The sequence below is a fragment of the Pelodiscus sinensis genome, chromosome 22 (assembly GCF_049634645.1).
Source record: "Pelodiscus sinensis isolate JC-2024 chromosome 22, ASM4963464v1, whole genome shotgun sequence".
In the NCBI taxonomy this organism is placed as follows: Eukaryota; Metazoa; Chordata; order Testudines; family Trionychidae; genus Pelodiscus; species Pelodiscus sinensis.
Window position 1 is genome coordinate 21,805,112 of NC_134732.1, and position 16,260 is coordinate 21,821,371.

General features: G+C 45.6%; 1 protein-coding gene and 1 long non-coding RNA gene across 3 annotated transcripts in view; one reads left to right on the forward strand and one right to left on the reverse strand.

Moving 5' to 3' along the window:
• Window positions 1-341: 341 nt before the first annotated feature.
• On the reverse strand, window positions 342-1,448 carry B3GALT9 (beta-1,3-galactosyltransferase 9). The gene has a single exon (XM_014572355.3). The coding sequence runs from the start codon at window positions 1,446-1,448 to the stop codon at window positions 342-344; it is 1,107 nt and encodes a 368-aa protein (XP_014427841.3).
• An 8,337-nt stretch (window positions 1,449-9,785) lies between these two features.
• Window positions 9,786-16,260, forward strand: part of LOC112545419 (uncharacterized) — a 29,163-nt gene continuing 22,688 nt past the window's right edge. The window contains exons 1-3 of one of the 2 annotated variants that reach the window (XR_012897224.1): window positions 9,786-10,127; window positions 10,233-11,937; window positions 15,288-15,403. This is a non-coding gene — a long non-coding RNA (uncharacterized LOC112545419). Of the gene's footprint in view, window positions 11,938-15,287; window positions 15,404-16,260 lie in introns of both variants that reach the window. The other variant, XR_012897223.1, reaches the window with a different exon arrangement.

Genomic DNA, 16,260 nt, shown 5'->3' on the forward strand with positions numbered 1-16,260 from the left:
TGCAATATTTACCTGATATCCACCCACATGACAGCACTTTTAATAAGCAATGACAGTCCAGGAATTTAACTACTAAAACGCATATCAATAGAAGACCATTCTATTGACTACTTTTTTGTTTTGGCTCCCACCTGATTGGTGCAAACAAAAGGGCCGTGGGCCGCAGGCAGCCCCTGGGCTGCGTGTTGAGTAGCCCTGCTTTAGGGATAATTCACTGTTAAAAACATTCCTATTAAAAACTAACCTTGAGGGGAAATATTCAAAGCAAAAGTTGAAAAAAGATAAACTTTCTAATAAAGACATGGCAAGTATAGAGTTTCTTCACAGATCAAAAATAACTGTTAATTGGTAAAACGGAAAGCCTCATTTTTTATTGTTTCTATGTTAAAATGTTTAAACTTGTCAAAGTAGGTCAAGACTCTGCAGGACACCAACCCATAATAAGTTTCCAGTAAAGTGCAGTCTTTTCCATCACTTATCTCCCTCCATTCTTTAAGTATCTCATCATCTTCCATTCCGGAAGAAGTGAAAATGAATTTGTAGCAACATCGATTGTATCTAATGTGCTTTTTCCCAGAAAATCTAGAACTCTGAATGGGTATGATGCCAGCATTCTTAGCACAGATTCCAACAAAGACATCAGGAGGAACCAAAAGTATTGTTTCCTTGGCAACAACATATATCTTCCGAACAACATCCTGGGAAATTACAAAAGCTGTTCCACTACAGTAATCGGGGTAATATTGTTCTTGATATTGACTGAGAGAAACAAAGCCTTTGCTTTGAGGGTCTCTGTCAGGCACCTCTTGATGAATGACCCTTCCAATGTAAATATCCTCAAGATGTGTTTTTAAATTAAGCAAGTAGTCAGCCAAACTTGCAATGTTGACAAATATTTCTTCATCGGTTTTGAGAAGAAATTTTGCATTGGAACAGAACGCTAGAGTCCACTCCATGCTCATCACAATCTTCAGTGTCTGATTCTCAGAAGAATCAAGGAAGTTTCCTTCAATGATGTCTCCATGGTTTTGAGACTCTTCACTGATATCTAACTGCATGGCTTCTGAAACTGGCTTTCCTAAAGCAAACAAAATAAGCACAGCATACCCCCTGATGCCTGTCACATTCCCCCATGTTTGTCTGATCAGGTTACGCCTTGTCCTGTTTGCTGGGCTGCTGGACACAATAGTAAGTAGAAATACCTCTTGATGTGAGCACACCTCTGAGCTGCTGATGATAAAAGACTTGGAGATATTGGTCTTTAGTGGATCCATGTCTAATTTTCTGGCCTTCTCCCTGATTTGGAGAATTTTCATGTCCGTGTAGGTAACAGGTAGTGAACGTAGAAAGTATTTCTCCAGTAAATCTCCTCCAAACAGCAGAGAATGGAAAAGCATGATGTTGAATATAATAAAACACCATTGGTGTGTCCGAAGCCTGCAGAACATCACCTGGCGAAGAGACAGACATTCAGTTCTATCTCTAACTGATGATAAAGGTAATCATTTCAAAAGATACTGGACTAGTGTGGAGTCAAGGCAGCCTGCTTCTGTTTCTCTGCTATTCTGGTCAAATTCCTTTTCCTCTTTGGTTTTTATTTTTGTGAAACCAGGCATGATGCCCACATTTTGTAAAGGGCTAATAATCCACATATGAAAAGTGATATAAGCAGCCTTTTAGTCAGGCCCATTCTATTCAACATATGGTAATGGTAGTAACATACATATATATATATATATATATATATATATATATATATATATATATATATATATATATATATATATATGCGCGTGCATGTTAATGTAATTCTAATTTATTGGTGTCCATTTTCCTAATTTCCCAAGAGATTACACAACATGCTCGGCATGTGTTTGATCATTTTAAAAGCTTTTAGCAGCGTCTGTGACATTTAAATGACCTGTAACTTGAAGAATTATTGTGAAATAAAGAGAAAAGGCTCTGCAACTTTTTAATTAGAGAGTCTTGTTTTCATTTAGAGTGCCAGGAATTGGAGTTGAAAGAAATTGATCATTTCATCAAGACTATCTCTCTACTAATTAGCACTGTGTCCTACTGTATATCTGTTAATGTTTCCCTTGGTCTCCTTTTCAATATCCCAAGTGATGGGGCTTTGGCCATTTACCTTGGGATAATCATTTATCATTTTAGAGTTGAATCTCTTAGTTTAACACAATCGTACAAGCGGTAGTTAGTAATACAGGCTTGCCTTTTGTAGTCATGGTTTCCAGCATGAATAATTACAATTAACCGACTCCTTGATTACTTTACTTTTGGCACATTCATTAGGACGGAGTCAGCGCATTCCATTTGCACAATTGTAGCTGACGACCCAGTGCAATGTTTGCAAGTCTAAGCTGTCTCCCTTCAGACTGTACTGTAGCTGAATGATAGAAAGCACTTACCTGCATGTTACCAGTGAATTCAGTGTGCTGTCAGGATCACAGGAGCCTTTTCAGATGTGATTCTATTTTACATTTATAAGCAATATTTCCACGTCTAAAACTGAAGAGGCAGTGTTGTACGTAGCTCTATCAGGCTAAGGTTACCTGCCTGTAACCAGATCCATCGTGCCTTTTACTTCTCCAGACTGTGAAATGAAATACAATCCAGAACAATCGGCATGTTGCAGCTGCATAAAACCCAAATTAATTAAATTCTAGCCATTCTCTTTATTAATTTTTTTGTTGGGGGGGGGGGGGAACCTGAATAGAAATATATTTACCCTCTAAAAGGTACCCCCTTCCTAAAAATAAAGCAACATTGGCATTTAATATTGTAAAGCAGATCAAGCTACACTGGCACTAACACAATAAAGTTGTGTTTATATTTGCCCAACTTGAGTGGCTTTTATGTTTAGAGGAAATCATTTGTACGTGATTACTCTGCTGCGGTGATCGATACTGGGTCTGTGGAGGATGAGTGGATGAAAGGCACATCGTGCTGTTGTGGAAATGCATTGTGAACATTCGGTCATATTGGTGCTTGCTTCTATAAACAAGCTGATGTGGTTGGTAAGATTTGCCCAGCTGGTTTGTAAGCTTTGTGTGGTTGTTGCTTTTCGTAGTGAAAAAAGCTCTCCATCTTCGTTATTACTGGACCTTGGAGCCCTTGACATAAATGTCCAAGTGTGGGAACAGCTTCTGTTCTTGTTTTATCACTGGGTTTTGTGAGCTTGGCTTCTCACACTGGGCGGGATCAGTGCTTGGAGAGTACCTCGAACACAAAGTGGAGCTGGTGACTAAGATGATGGTGAGTAACACCGAGCCAGAGTCCCGGAGTGGCGTTCAGGGGCCTCTGCTGCTGCTGTTTCTGTAAGACACAAATAAAATGTCAGCAGTAGGGATGTAAAATCCTGTTTAGCTGGTTAACCAATTAAAGAGGGGAGGCTGGGTGCGTCACAGGCGAGACTGCTCAGGTGGTCCACAGAAGTCACTGCTTCTGATGCGCCCGGTCCTGCCTGGGGGGCTGTAGCTGCCCCCCTGCCCATGGCAGCTGGGGAGTTGCTCCAGCCCCACCGGTTAATCCGAGCCAGTAAACATCACCCATTAACCCTTCACATCCCTACTCAGCAATTTGTGTTCGTGGCATGATGCTTCTCATAAGGGTAACAATAGCCAGCCTTCTGTCAGCCGTAGCCAACATAGGGTGTTGTCATGTCCTCTGCAAAGACTTGTTTTCTCACTCAGCTCTACGTATTGGGGATGTGCAACATGGCTATAACCTTTAGGTAGTTGGCATTGGCTGGGGCAGGCTTCCTACACCCTATAAAAGCCAGCAGTATCTGGGATGTAAAATCCCATTTAATTGTCTAACTGGCTAACCGGGGGCAGGAGAGTTGAGCTGGCCTCACTGCTGAATTGGAGTGGCCCTCAGCCTGGCTGGAGCAGCCTCTATCTGTGGCATGCCTCCTGTGGGGCTGGAGCAGTCCCCTGCCCATGGCAAGTGGGGAGCTGCTCCAGCCCCCACTGGTTAACCTTAACCAGTAAGCCTCACTTATTAACTCTGAGCCAAATTCTGTGCTCTGAGGCATGGAAGCAGTTCCTAGTGAAGACAATAGGAGATGCATCTGTGGGAGGAATTTGACTTTGAAATAATTAACTCTCCAACAATTTGGTACCATTTCTCATTAATACCATCTGAACAAAGCGAATGCTGATTTTTCCAGCTCAGGCTGCTCTTGAGAGAGCAGAAACCCAAAAGAACAAAAGTAAGCCATCCTATGTATTAACATCTTGACAGCTCTTAACTCTCCAACTCTCTTAAGTTGCTTCAAACCTTCCAGAAACTCGAATCCTTCCAGTGGCATTAAAGTTCCTTAAAGCATGAACTAGGTACCATGACCCTGTCTGGCCTGGTTCACTCCTATGTGTTAAGTCCCCAAAACTACTACTTTGAGCAGGGCTGACTTATCCATTAGGCACAGTAGGCACCGTGCTTGGGGCCCACAAAAATGTTTTAATTTCCTTTAAAATCGGAAGGGAAAAAATGAACTTTTAGGGTCGAAGAAAATGTGTTACTTGTTTTCTCACATCAGAAAAAAATGAAACTTTTAGGGCCTGTGAAAATCTATTAAATTTTGCCTAAAACGGAAAAAAATGGAAGTATTTAAAGTTATATCAAAAATAATTTTTAATATTGATATTATTATGGAGGAAGGCAAAAGTGTGTAGGGCCCATGAAAGTCATAATGCGGCTCTGACTTTGAGTACTGTTTGATGAAAGGCTTCTTTTGGTCAGGCTCTTCTGTGTGTTTCTCTAGCTCCATATGGCATGCCTACACACACGGAAAATGACTATGACATTTGGGGATGGATTGACTTGATTTTTTGGTAGAGGGCGAATTGAAGACTTCCTGGAACATTACTTGCATAGAAAATAGCATCTCTCGCTCATGAGCTCCACTTTCTGCAATCTAAATTAATTGCCTTCGTGAGCACCACCACTGTACATGACTTACTGCTCTCCTTGCAATTCACACTAATACCAACCCTGGTACCTTCCCTTGCAACAAACCCCGTTGCCAACTTTGTCCACATATTCATTCTGCTGATACCATTATTGGACCTAACCAAGTGAGTTATAAGATCAAGAACACATATTCCTGCGCATCCAGAAATATAATCTATGCTATCATGTGCCGAAAGTGTCCGTCTGCTATGTACATTGGACAAACATCTCAGACACTTCGCCAAAGGATTAATGCCCACAAAACAGATATCAGACAAGATCACAAAGAGAAAACAGTTTCTTGCCACTTTAACCAGAAAGGACACTGTCTAAATGACTTAGCCACCTGCATTCTGCTACAAAGACCTTTTACATCTGCACTTGAAAGGGAATCCTCTGAACTGTCATTCATGTTAAAATTCGACACTTGCCAACAAGGACTTAACAAGAATTTGAACTTTCTCACCCATTACCAAGACAGTTTCCCCAATTATCACCTGTAATACCATTAACTCACAAACATCCCACTCTCCCTACCTTTAATATCAGCAATTCACAGACACTTACCTTCCTTCCTCCCCCTTCCCACCCCCCCGCATCCCCCTTCTCTTCTGCAATGTGATTTGTCCTTTTCATATTTGTTCATTTTTTTTAATTGTATCCTTTGGTATATATGGTTGACTACTTTCTTCCACTATTTTATCTGAGGAAGTGGGTCTGGCCCACGAAAGCTCATCTAATAAACCATCTTGTTAGTCTTTAAACTGCTACATTGTCCTGCATTTTGCTTCAACTACCCCAGACTAACACGGCTACATTTCTATCACTTGCAATTCAGGCACCCAGGCGTCGGTAACTCAGAATACACCCTGGCCGTCTGCGTCTTGCTGAAAGGGCAGAAAAAGAATGGGCGTGTGATTTGAGACATGACCTGCAGAGGGCAGCACTTCATAATGAAAAGCAGAAAGGCTGTCAATGGAAAGCAAAGGTAAGACCCCAGAGATGTATGAGAGCAGATAGGGGGCTGGAGATAAAAGGAAAGCAAAGTGGTGCTTTGTTACGCTGGCCAGAGAATGGGAGAGCGCGTCAGGGTTTGGCTCATGTGACGATGAGGCTCTAAGGAGCCAAGTCCAGGAAGGATGGTTGGGATTGTTGCATAAGCAGCTGTAAAATACCTTAAAGCTATGTCTGTGCTGCAATTAAAAGCTTGCAACTGGTCCCTGTCAGCTCACTCAGGCTTGCAGGGCTCTGGCTAAGGGGCTGTTTATTTGCAGGGTAGATGTTCCGGCTGGGCCCGGAGTCCCGGCTGGAGGATGCTGTGAGTGAGGATCATTAAATCATCTAATCTGACCCCTGCTCTATAACACAGGCCATGACATTTCACCTGCTTACCCCAGTATTGAGCCCAGTAACTTGTGTTTGCCCAAAGCAAGCTTGTATGCGTTCCAAGTGAGTGTGCTCAAGCTGACCCTAGGGACAAAGCATCTTTTAGTGTGTAAAATCAAAGATTTAGGGAAAAGAAGAACCTGAAGGATTGAGAGTAGGAGGCAAAGTTGGGAATTTTTCCTTAATTAAATGAAAATCCTTCCAGACTGAAGTGTCCCCTTATAAAATTAAGGCTTCTCTTAGCAAGTGTACATGCTGCTTTGCTGTTGGTTTGTTTGAGCTCTGGGGCGTGTGCCCTGCTTTTTTATTGGAGGGTTGTTTGTGAGCATCTGGCTTCACAAATTGGCCAAAAACTGAACAAACCCAAAGACTTCATACGGCCGTTTGTCAGGTGGCCGGAAGCACGTAGTTACCCTAGTGCAGGAAGAAGGGTGTTCGCCCACCTAGGAATTTGGTGCCAATCAGAAGGCCTCTAGACCTTGTACGCCCACCTCCCTACCGTTCTGTCTTGTGCTTGCTTCTTTAATCCTCATGAGTCTTGTTTCTGTGCAGAACTTTTTGCCCCAGGCTTGGAAAAAGGATCACTGGGTTACGCAAACTCTTGTCGGAGGGTATATGAGAAAAAGTCCTGTAAAGGTGGATGACGCATCATGTTCTCCTTTTCAAGACCTTCCCTCCCACCCTGTCCCATTTTCATAGGCATTTGATGACCCTATTTCAGATGGGAGGGGCATGGGAGAAACACAGCCTAAGACGTTTGAAAACTGTTGCCCTAGGACATTCCCCATGCTGATATGACTATTGGTACTGCAATGGGGCATCACCCTGGCTGTTACGGTTCGTAGTGCTTTGCAAATGTTTACCTGCCCTAAAGTCCCCTGCAAAGTAGGCCAAAGAAGCATCTCTTGTGGTATAGATGGGGAAACTCAGCCTGTGACTGCACGGTAAATTGGTGTCAGAGCCGAGATTAGCCGTCGGTAATTCCTGGAGTCTAAGCCCTTGTTCAGTCCCACTAGATCACGACTCTGTAAATCCGGAGTGGCAAACTCCAGTGCAGTGGTAGGCTGCCTCCCTGCTCAGTCATCTCTGAGTCACGGTCAGGTTCCCCCCCCCCCCCGCCCGCTTTTGTGGGGTTTTGCGACAGTGTCCGAGAGGGGGAAGGGAAAACTGACTCCGGAAAAAGCTGGGATGCTTTGGCCAATGATCCCTCTCATTTTTTCCTTCCAGGTGCAGCATAAATGGGATGTGCACCCCCCCCCCAGTGGAAACGCGCGCTGCTGACTGTGGGCGCGTTGCCAATCCGCTGGTGGGCATTTACTACTCTCCTGCGTGGCTGCCCCGCTTACAGGCACCGCCGGCTCCGGCCTGTTTCTCTTCCTGCTGGTGCCCTGGTTTGCCATGGGCCATTAGACATGAGAGAGAATTGATGGGGTTCTCTCCCCCTTCTTAACCACCTCTTTTCCCCCCACCCCATTGGCTTTGATTTGACTGTAAAGTTCACCTGGGCTTCACTTGGCCCTCTTCAGTGCGTCTGTGCATAGACTTAATGTTTGGCCTATTAGCCAGATTCAACAGTAGCCCCTGGAAAGCCTGCAAGGAAGGACTGGCAAGATCTTAACTTCCTTTATGCTAATGCGGGGGCGAGGTGTGGATATCTAGTTGCTCAGGGCAACAAAGGTTAACTTTGCCCTCCATTCCCCCTGTTGCTAGCTGAGCCACCTGATGGCTCTCACCATCCCTCCCGATTGTTCCCATGCTCCTAGACATCCAGGAGAACGTCTGGGCCGGTGGAATTCCGAAGAGCTTTTCCCACAGGTGTATTTTTGGGGGGAGGGAGGAGGCAGTGTGGTCAGAAGCCTTGATGATTTGCACTTTCCAACAGCTGCCTGGTGTCCTGAGTCACTGACCACGGTACCCCTGCGTAAGGTTATGAGGCGCACAGGCGAACGGCGGTGGGGCAGGAACAACAAGCCCTGTGTTCAGAGTCTCAAAATACCGGTGTGTTGTGAAATGTGTTTTCACGTTGTAACAAGCTGCGCTGATGGATCTCCCCAAAAGTGCTGTAGCGAATGATTCCTTCATCATCACCCCCCCCCCCCCCCCCGGTGAATTGCTGTTTAATTAGGCCTATTATGTATTCTATCTCGGAGCAGAATGAGGCACGGTTTGCAGAGGAGGAGGGGAGTGGAAAATGGAAAGCATTTTAAATTAGGGGATGTCTTTCTGGTGCTTGTACGTGCAAGAAAGTAAACGGGAGGAAGGGACCATGGGAAAGGCTAAAGCTGTGTGCTTCCGAGTATTTTTGAGCACTTCCAGTCTTCAAAGCACTGTCCAACTATTAACTACTTAATCCCCAAAAAGCCTCTATCAGATGGATGCATCCCCTTTTGCTGTCCCCGTTTATAGGGAAACTGAGGCACAGAGGTCTAGTTATACTCCGAGTGAGTGTACCCAGGCCCCTTCTTACTCCTCAGATCTGTTTTCTGGGCACAGTCAGTCAGACCTGCTGATTTCAGCAAGTAAAAAAGTAAGGCAGTGAAGGGGGAAGGGGAGGTTATACCTGTTGATCCTGCCGGGCCACAAAGTATCAGGTGAGGGAGCTGGATTCTGTTCTGGCTCGTGCACCCTCAAGCGAGTGGTTACGCCAGTTGCCGCTGTAGAGCCCGAGTCTGCCTTCCGTTACCTGTGCTAACCTGTCGATGCCGGTGGGCTTTTCAGAAGAGGCGCTGATGGCAGGCCCTGTGTTACTTCTTCATACAGTCTCACCAGTAAGAACCCCCCAGCTTGACTTTCAGATCCCAGGGCTGGGTTACTGACAGCCATCGGTCAAAAGTGTAAACCCTGGATATGATGGAAACCACTTCCTAGCGCCAGGAGCGGGAACACCCATGTCCTTTTACTTTCAAAATGAGCAAAGGTCTCTGCTTCCACTGACGCACACAAAGGGGAGCCCATCTTCACTCTATTAGAGAGTTATTTTCCAATGGAGACGGCACTCTAAGGGTACGTCTAGACTACAGGGTTCTGTCGACAGAAACTGTTGACAAAGCTTCTGTCGACAAAGTGTCTAGACGACATCCAGTTCTGTTGACAAAGCAAGCTGCTTTGTCGACATAACAGTGTGGACGCAAAGGACAGTGTAGATGCAATAATGCCTTCTATCGACAGAACTCTGTCGACAAAAGGCGTTATTCCTCGTAGAACGAGGTTTACATATGTCAACAAAGCTGCTGAGTTTTGTCGACGTTACGTCGACAGAACACAGCAGCAGTGTGGACGCAGGTATAGTTTTGTCGAGACAAATCCACCTTTGTCGACAAAACCCTGTAGTCTAGACACACCCTAAGTCACTTGTCTGAGTCAGTGTCACAAGTGGGTTTGGCGCTCCGGGGGTGCCGGCTTCTAGCCCGAAGGTAACTATACTTTTGTGTCTGTCTCAAGATCTACGCATGCAAAGCACAGCATAAGGGTTAATAGCCTTATTTAATACTAAGACGACATTCTATAGCATGCCCAACTCTGTCTAGAGAATTCAAATGGCAATTAGGAAAAATAGTCATTATTTGGCTGTATAAGGCAGGCTCTTGACTTGCCCTCCTTGCAGATTATAGGGGTGGGTACTGCCATGCCCTGGCTCTTTGGGAGTCTCTTACTTTGCTGCGTGAATTTGGACTAAATTTGCCCCAGAACTGCGCCTGCTTGCACCAGGGACGAACCTCACCCAGCATGGGAGAAACACAATCTAATGAAAGGATTTCTCAAGGATCAGGGTAAGTTTAGGATTTCATGCCCCTCCGTATGGTTCTAGATTCCCTGCCGCAATTTTTTTTTCAGACTGGTGATGGTTTCTGGCATTCTGTCTCTGATCCTTTCAGTACGTTTTGACTGTCGCTGGCGGGGAGTTCAAGAACAGCAATAATACTCCCGTCGGCTCTTGCCAATCAGCTGCAGGAATGTGTCAGACAACCCAAGAATTAGTAAGGCCGGTGGTTAAAGATGGTGGTTTTCCTCCCAGTGAGACTTGAGTGCCTGCTTGACAAGGTCTGTAATGTGTCTTTGACAGATGCTTTTATTTCAGAGCGGAAGCACCTCGAGAGAGAGAGGTTTCTTTCGTCAGATTTGAATAAAGGGCATCAAGGATTATGGCCCATTCAGGTCACCTTCTGGCACTGAGAGTGGCCTAATGGATTCGGATTCTATTGCTGGTCCTTGTTCTTGGATAATCCCGTGGGAACGGTAGGGCAGCTGCCTCTGATGCGTGAGCTGGTGCTACGCCAAGAAGGAGGCAAGTGCCTTTGTAGGAAACGGATGATTAAACAATCTTTTCACAGGGAAAGGGACAAATCTCCCCTTTCTGCTTTCCACTGCGTGAGTTCTGAGTTGGCCAGGCCTGGATTTCTGCAGGTTCAACGATAGGGGTAAGACCTAGGGGTCGGGTGGCTTGGTGGATTCACCTTTGGCCTCTGCATAGCTGCTTTTGGATCTGGTGAGGGTTACAAGCCCTGGTGAGTTTTGTGGCTCACTGTCAATTGAACGTGTGAACCCCTTCGGAGGCAGGAGCCCCCCAGCAGCCTCCCCCAGTCACAGAGATAGGTGCCTTGTGCACTTGTTCAACATGCTCAGACTGGAGGAGACATTAAGAGCCAGCCAGGCAGCTTAGTCTGGGGCTGGCAAGTCAGGGAGCAGGACGAGCCCCGGGAGCTCCCAGGGCAGACGGGAGCAGAGCCAGTATAGGGTGAACAAAGGGACCCAGCACTTCACGGAGCAGACGGACCAGAAGCCGGAAGGTGATGTTCCCCAGGGCCGGGCAGTGGATCATGTGGGTAGCGGACTGGAGTAGGAAGTGACCAAGGAAGCTGAATACCACATGAAAACAGGTGAGCAGCCAAGACAACCTCATGGGGCCCTGAGTCGAAACCTGGTGGAGTAGAGAAGACTCACTCCAACCTGGTTCCCCTGCTCCTGCCAGGCAGCAACCACTAGGCAGGACTGCCACTATGTGGAACAGCCTCTATAGCGAACCATGATCATTAGACAGGAACCCCTTGCAACACCCCCCCCCCTCAACATAAGTGCCTTGTGGATCTGGGTCCATAGCACCAAACTGCCGTAGAACTAGATAAGAAAGGCCACTGTGAGCCTCCCAGTCCTGCCTGTGCTGCACTGGTATCCCTGCAAGCGGCGTTCCGTACTGCCAGTCCCTCACGGCAGCGCACTCACGCCCGCCCACGTTTCTTCCCCTCTTGACTCCTAGTGGGTGGTTTAATTACAATTTAAAGAATTCTTCAGAGAACAGTTTCTGACCCGGAGAGGGGCACTGCCTCCTAAAATGGCTCTGATCCAGGGCGTCAAGCTCCTAAAACTCTCCCAGCAAAGTTCTCTCTCCCTGACAGCAGAGGCGGTGGGGAGGGCGCATCGGTGCCATTCACACACAGCCTGGCACAGAGGAAGTGGCGGGAGAGACTCAAGTATCAGAGCTAAACCAGATGAGCCGTGCTACCCACCGAGCAGCTGCCAGGGACAAGCCCTGCATAGGAATGCGCTAACACGCCTGCCTGGCATGATTGTGTCCGCTTTAAGGTGTGTCTGTAGGATGCTGCCTCTTAATATGCAGATGCCCTGGGAGCAGCTGGGGTTAATGCAGCGCCACCAAGACAATTTCCTGCCTGAAGTGGTAAAGCTCTTCCAGCCCTATGGCTGTGTCTAGACTGGCCAGTTTTTCCGGAAAATCAGCCGCTTGTCCGGAAAAACTTGCCAGCTGTCTACACTGGCAGCTCAAATTTCCGCAGGCAAAAGTCCTTTTGCGCAGTGACAGTGACAGTGGGGACCATTAGCACGGGGTCCTCTTCTCTCAGCCTAGTGTGACATCACTTTAATACAATTTAGATGGGATGTGACTCCAGGCTTTACAGTTAATGGCTGCAGCTCTCCACTCTGGCTACAGACGAAGGCTTTGGTTTAGGCCTTCCAATCTGGCTACAGGCCTTCCAACATGGTTACAGAAAAACCATGTTGTGCTTTAAGGCTGTATCAGGACGGATGATGCAGCAGCAATTTTTAAGGTCTCCCAATGCTGTTTTAGCACTTCTGTTGCATGTTCTGTCCCAGCACTACAGTTTCCCTGTGCGGGCTGCTGATCTGTCCTGGGATAATGACTGGGTAATTTGCATTGCTTCAGGGAGCAGCTTGAATGGCAAAGGAAACTAGTCATCCAGGACACTCCAGCTATGTGGTGGGACAATGGTCACTCTGGCAATCAATCCTCTGGGGTTTGATTTAGCAGGTCTAGTAAAGACCCTCTAATCGAATGCTGAGGGTGTCTCAGTTTCTGCTGGTACTCCTCGCTGTCGTGAAGAATAAGGGAAGTCAATGGGAGTATATCTCTCGTTGACCTCCTGCCATGGGGCTGTCCCAGAAAATCAGTGTAAGCTACGTTGACTCCAGCTAAGCAATTGGCATAGCTGGAGGTGCATCTCTTGCATTGATTTTTTTCCTCCAGTGTGCACCTGGCCTCAATCTGGAGCTTACAAAACAAGCTGGCAAGTTGAGTTCATTTTTGCTGGTAAGCAGAAGTTTGTCCTGACTCTCTGTTGAGTTTGTCTGAGCTGTGTTGGATTGGCCACGGTATTCTGGGAAAGCATTAAACTGCAAGGCATCATTTGCATGCACTTAATGTGTCATTAGTTGGTTTGTCGGTGAGTTAGCTTATCTAGAAACTTTAGGAGTGGCCTTGTGATATTGCCTCCATTTGCCAGAACTGTTGGATTGTTCTTGATTCATGTAACCAATAAACCCCCAATAGGTGGGTAAATGCCCAGATCTGTGCACAGAGAGGAACTGTAACATTGCTAACAGCCCTTGGGGAGATATTTCAATCCTGAATGAAGGACTGTCATGAACAGGGTTTCAGGAAGATAATCTCTCCCCATCCAGCTAATTCTTCTGCTCTAAAGATTTGTCTGTTCCAAGTCCTAGAATTGGAGAGATGGCTCATAGAAGAAAAGAGTGTGAAAAGTTTATTAATGTAACATTTCCCCTTGGTTTTCTGGGAAAGGGGTAAAGCGTATGCAGCAACCTTATTGTTTTAATGAAAGTGAAGGTTTCCTAGTTTTAAATACTGTTTGGCTACGTCTACACTGGCATGATTTTCCGGAAATGCTTTTAATGGAAAAGTTTTCCGTTAAAAGCATTTTCGGTAAAGCGCGTCTAGATTGGCAGTACGCTTTTCCGCAAAAGCACTTTTTGTGGAAAAGCATCCGTGGCCAATCTAGATGCGCTTTTCCGCAAAAAAGCCCCGATCGCCATTTTCGCCATCGGGGCTTTTTTGCAGAAAACAAATCTCTGCTGTCTACACTGGCCCTTTTGCGTAAAAGCTTTTCGGAAAAAGACTTTTGCCCAACGGGAGCAGCATAGTATTTCTGCAAAAGCACTGACAATTTTACATGAGATCGTCAGTGCTTTTGCAGAAATTCAAGCGGCCAGTGTAGACAGCTGGCAAGTTTTTCCGCTAAAGCAGATGATTTTGCGGAAAAACTTGTCAGTCTAGACACAGCCTTTACGTTTGAATTGGCCTGGCTGCACCTAATAGCTCAGTCTTCAAAAAAAGAGAAATTCTACTTTGTATCTTGGCGAGCTGGTAGTCAGCACGAAAAGCAGTCATTGAATTCTGTCTCTGCAAATAAGCAGCTAATAAGAAAATCTTTTTTCCATTAAACCCCTCCCCCCATAATATATTTTGAAAACCTCTATTCCTCCTTCAAGTTCCAATGCCCTATAAACTATTTATCGAGCAAATGAATGCTAGCATTCGAAGCCATTTCCATGAAAACAGTATTGGCACTCTCATTTATGTATTTATAAAACATTAATAATCAAACCCATGACTGCACCATCGCAGTTGCAATTGGTTCCAATTATGCTCAATGTGGGGTTTGCAGTACTCGGGAGTGAAGTCATTTCTTTTACATTGTCTTATGATTGTCATAATCATTCCAAACAGGCACGGCAATTGTAATTGAATAGCCCAAGCGAAGATGCTTGTTTCAGGCCTGTCAATAAACAGCTGTTGATGGCCTCTCGGGAAATGCTGTAGATGTAAAAAGTCAATAAACTGATCGTGCTTCCTACCTGTCTTTAAGTGTCGCTGGCAGGAGAGATGAGAGCTGGCATAACACAATCAGCAAAACCCACCTCAAAGTGCTGGGTCAAAAGCAGTATTGTTCCCTCTCTGCTTTTACCCAGCAGTGGCATCCGTAATTGGTTTCATTGGGGAATGAGAATTTTAATGGTGTGGAGTTTTTATGTGAGGGTTTATTTCCCTGCCTGGTGATACCCTCATCGCCATGACAGCAAAGAACAATGGCGGCACATTTGGAAGCCAGAAAGGCCTCATGATGACTCCAGGTTTGAAAGCTGGGCATTTGGTGCCTAGCTCCCACGGGCTGGGTATGTTCTTCTGGGCAGCCCGTGACCACTTCAGAAATTTGTGAAGTGGCTCCCCTTCAAAAATGATTGCCCACCCCTGTCTTAGAGTGCTCAGCTGAGATTGGGGGCCCACATGTGCGAATTGCACACCTAGCAATAGACACTCCAAATGAACTGACCGTCAAAATAGACAAAGGGTAGAGGAACAGGGTTATTGCCGTTTATAGAGGAGGAGCTTTGCCACAGAGAAACTAAGCAACTATCCAAATTCGTACCGGGAGTCTAGATTAGTAAAAATCAATCCATCTTCCCCTGCTGTACTTGCAGCCCAGATGTTGTGGCCTGTTGGTAGCGGACAAGACCCAGTACGTGGAATGGAGGCGGAAGTGACACATCTGAAGCGAATTGCTTCTTTTAAAACAGTGGCGATAAGTCAACTGGACAGTGAAAAATGATTTTTCTTGTAAATTCCATGCTTAAAACAGCAACGCTTTCTCTCTCCACAGTTCTGAACACAGAGTGCTTTGGTGGGGTTAGGCATTGGAGGCAGGAGATGGCTTAATACAGTGTTTCTCAACCAGTGGTACGAGTACCCTAGGGGTACTGGAGAGACGTCTTGGGGGTAAGTCAACACAACTGAAATTTGGAGAGAACTGAAATTTTGTTTTAAGTTTTACAGTGTTTGATAATTTTTGTATTTTTTACACCCAAACATTTCATCACCCGCCTGGCTACGATTAAGTTGTTTAAACAAATGTATTGTAATGGTAGAAAAAATATTGTGTGTGTCTGAAAACTGGAAGTACTTACAATTTTTTTTTAAAGGGGTACTTTATTTAAAAAAAGGTTGCGAAACTCTGGCTTAATACGCTGAATTTCTTCCTCTTAATGCCTTTAGAATGATTTTTAATGCAAATGGAACACTTTTCAAAAAATATTTAATACAAAGCGCTGCCACGTGAAAGACAAGTAAATGTGACATTTGTACCATGCAAAGGAGACGTTTCTTCTGTTTAGTGCGTGGTTAGGGCTCAGCTAAAACCGTGTTTTTATAATCTCTATAGTAGGGATGTCAGTAGGGATGTCAGCATGTGGACGACCACATGATTAACCGATAAGCCTGGGCTTACAAGCATCCCCCTGCCTTGCTTAAAAGCTGTCTCCCCACGAGCACTGGATCCGCCTGCCTACATCCCACCCACGTGTTGCTGCCACCGGTCCGTGGGTTAGCATGGGGTTCCCGCCCCTACGGACTATCGAATAGTCGTGCAACCACTAAGATTCCATGCGGTTACACAGCTATTCAATTACACGACATCTTAACACCCCTACTCTATAGCATGCACTTTGCATACAGGGTTCATGAGACTAGAGAATCTCTCCTGTATCTTTGGTAGTGGTTGTGACTCCTTGGCTACGTCTACACTGGCATGATTTTCCGTAAATGCTTTTAACGGAAAAGTTTTCCGTTAAAAGTAT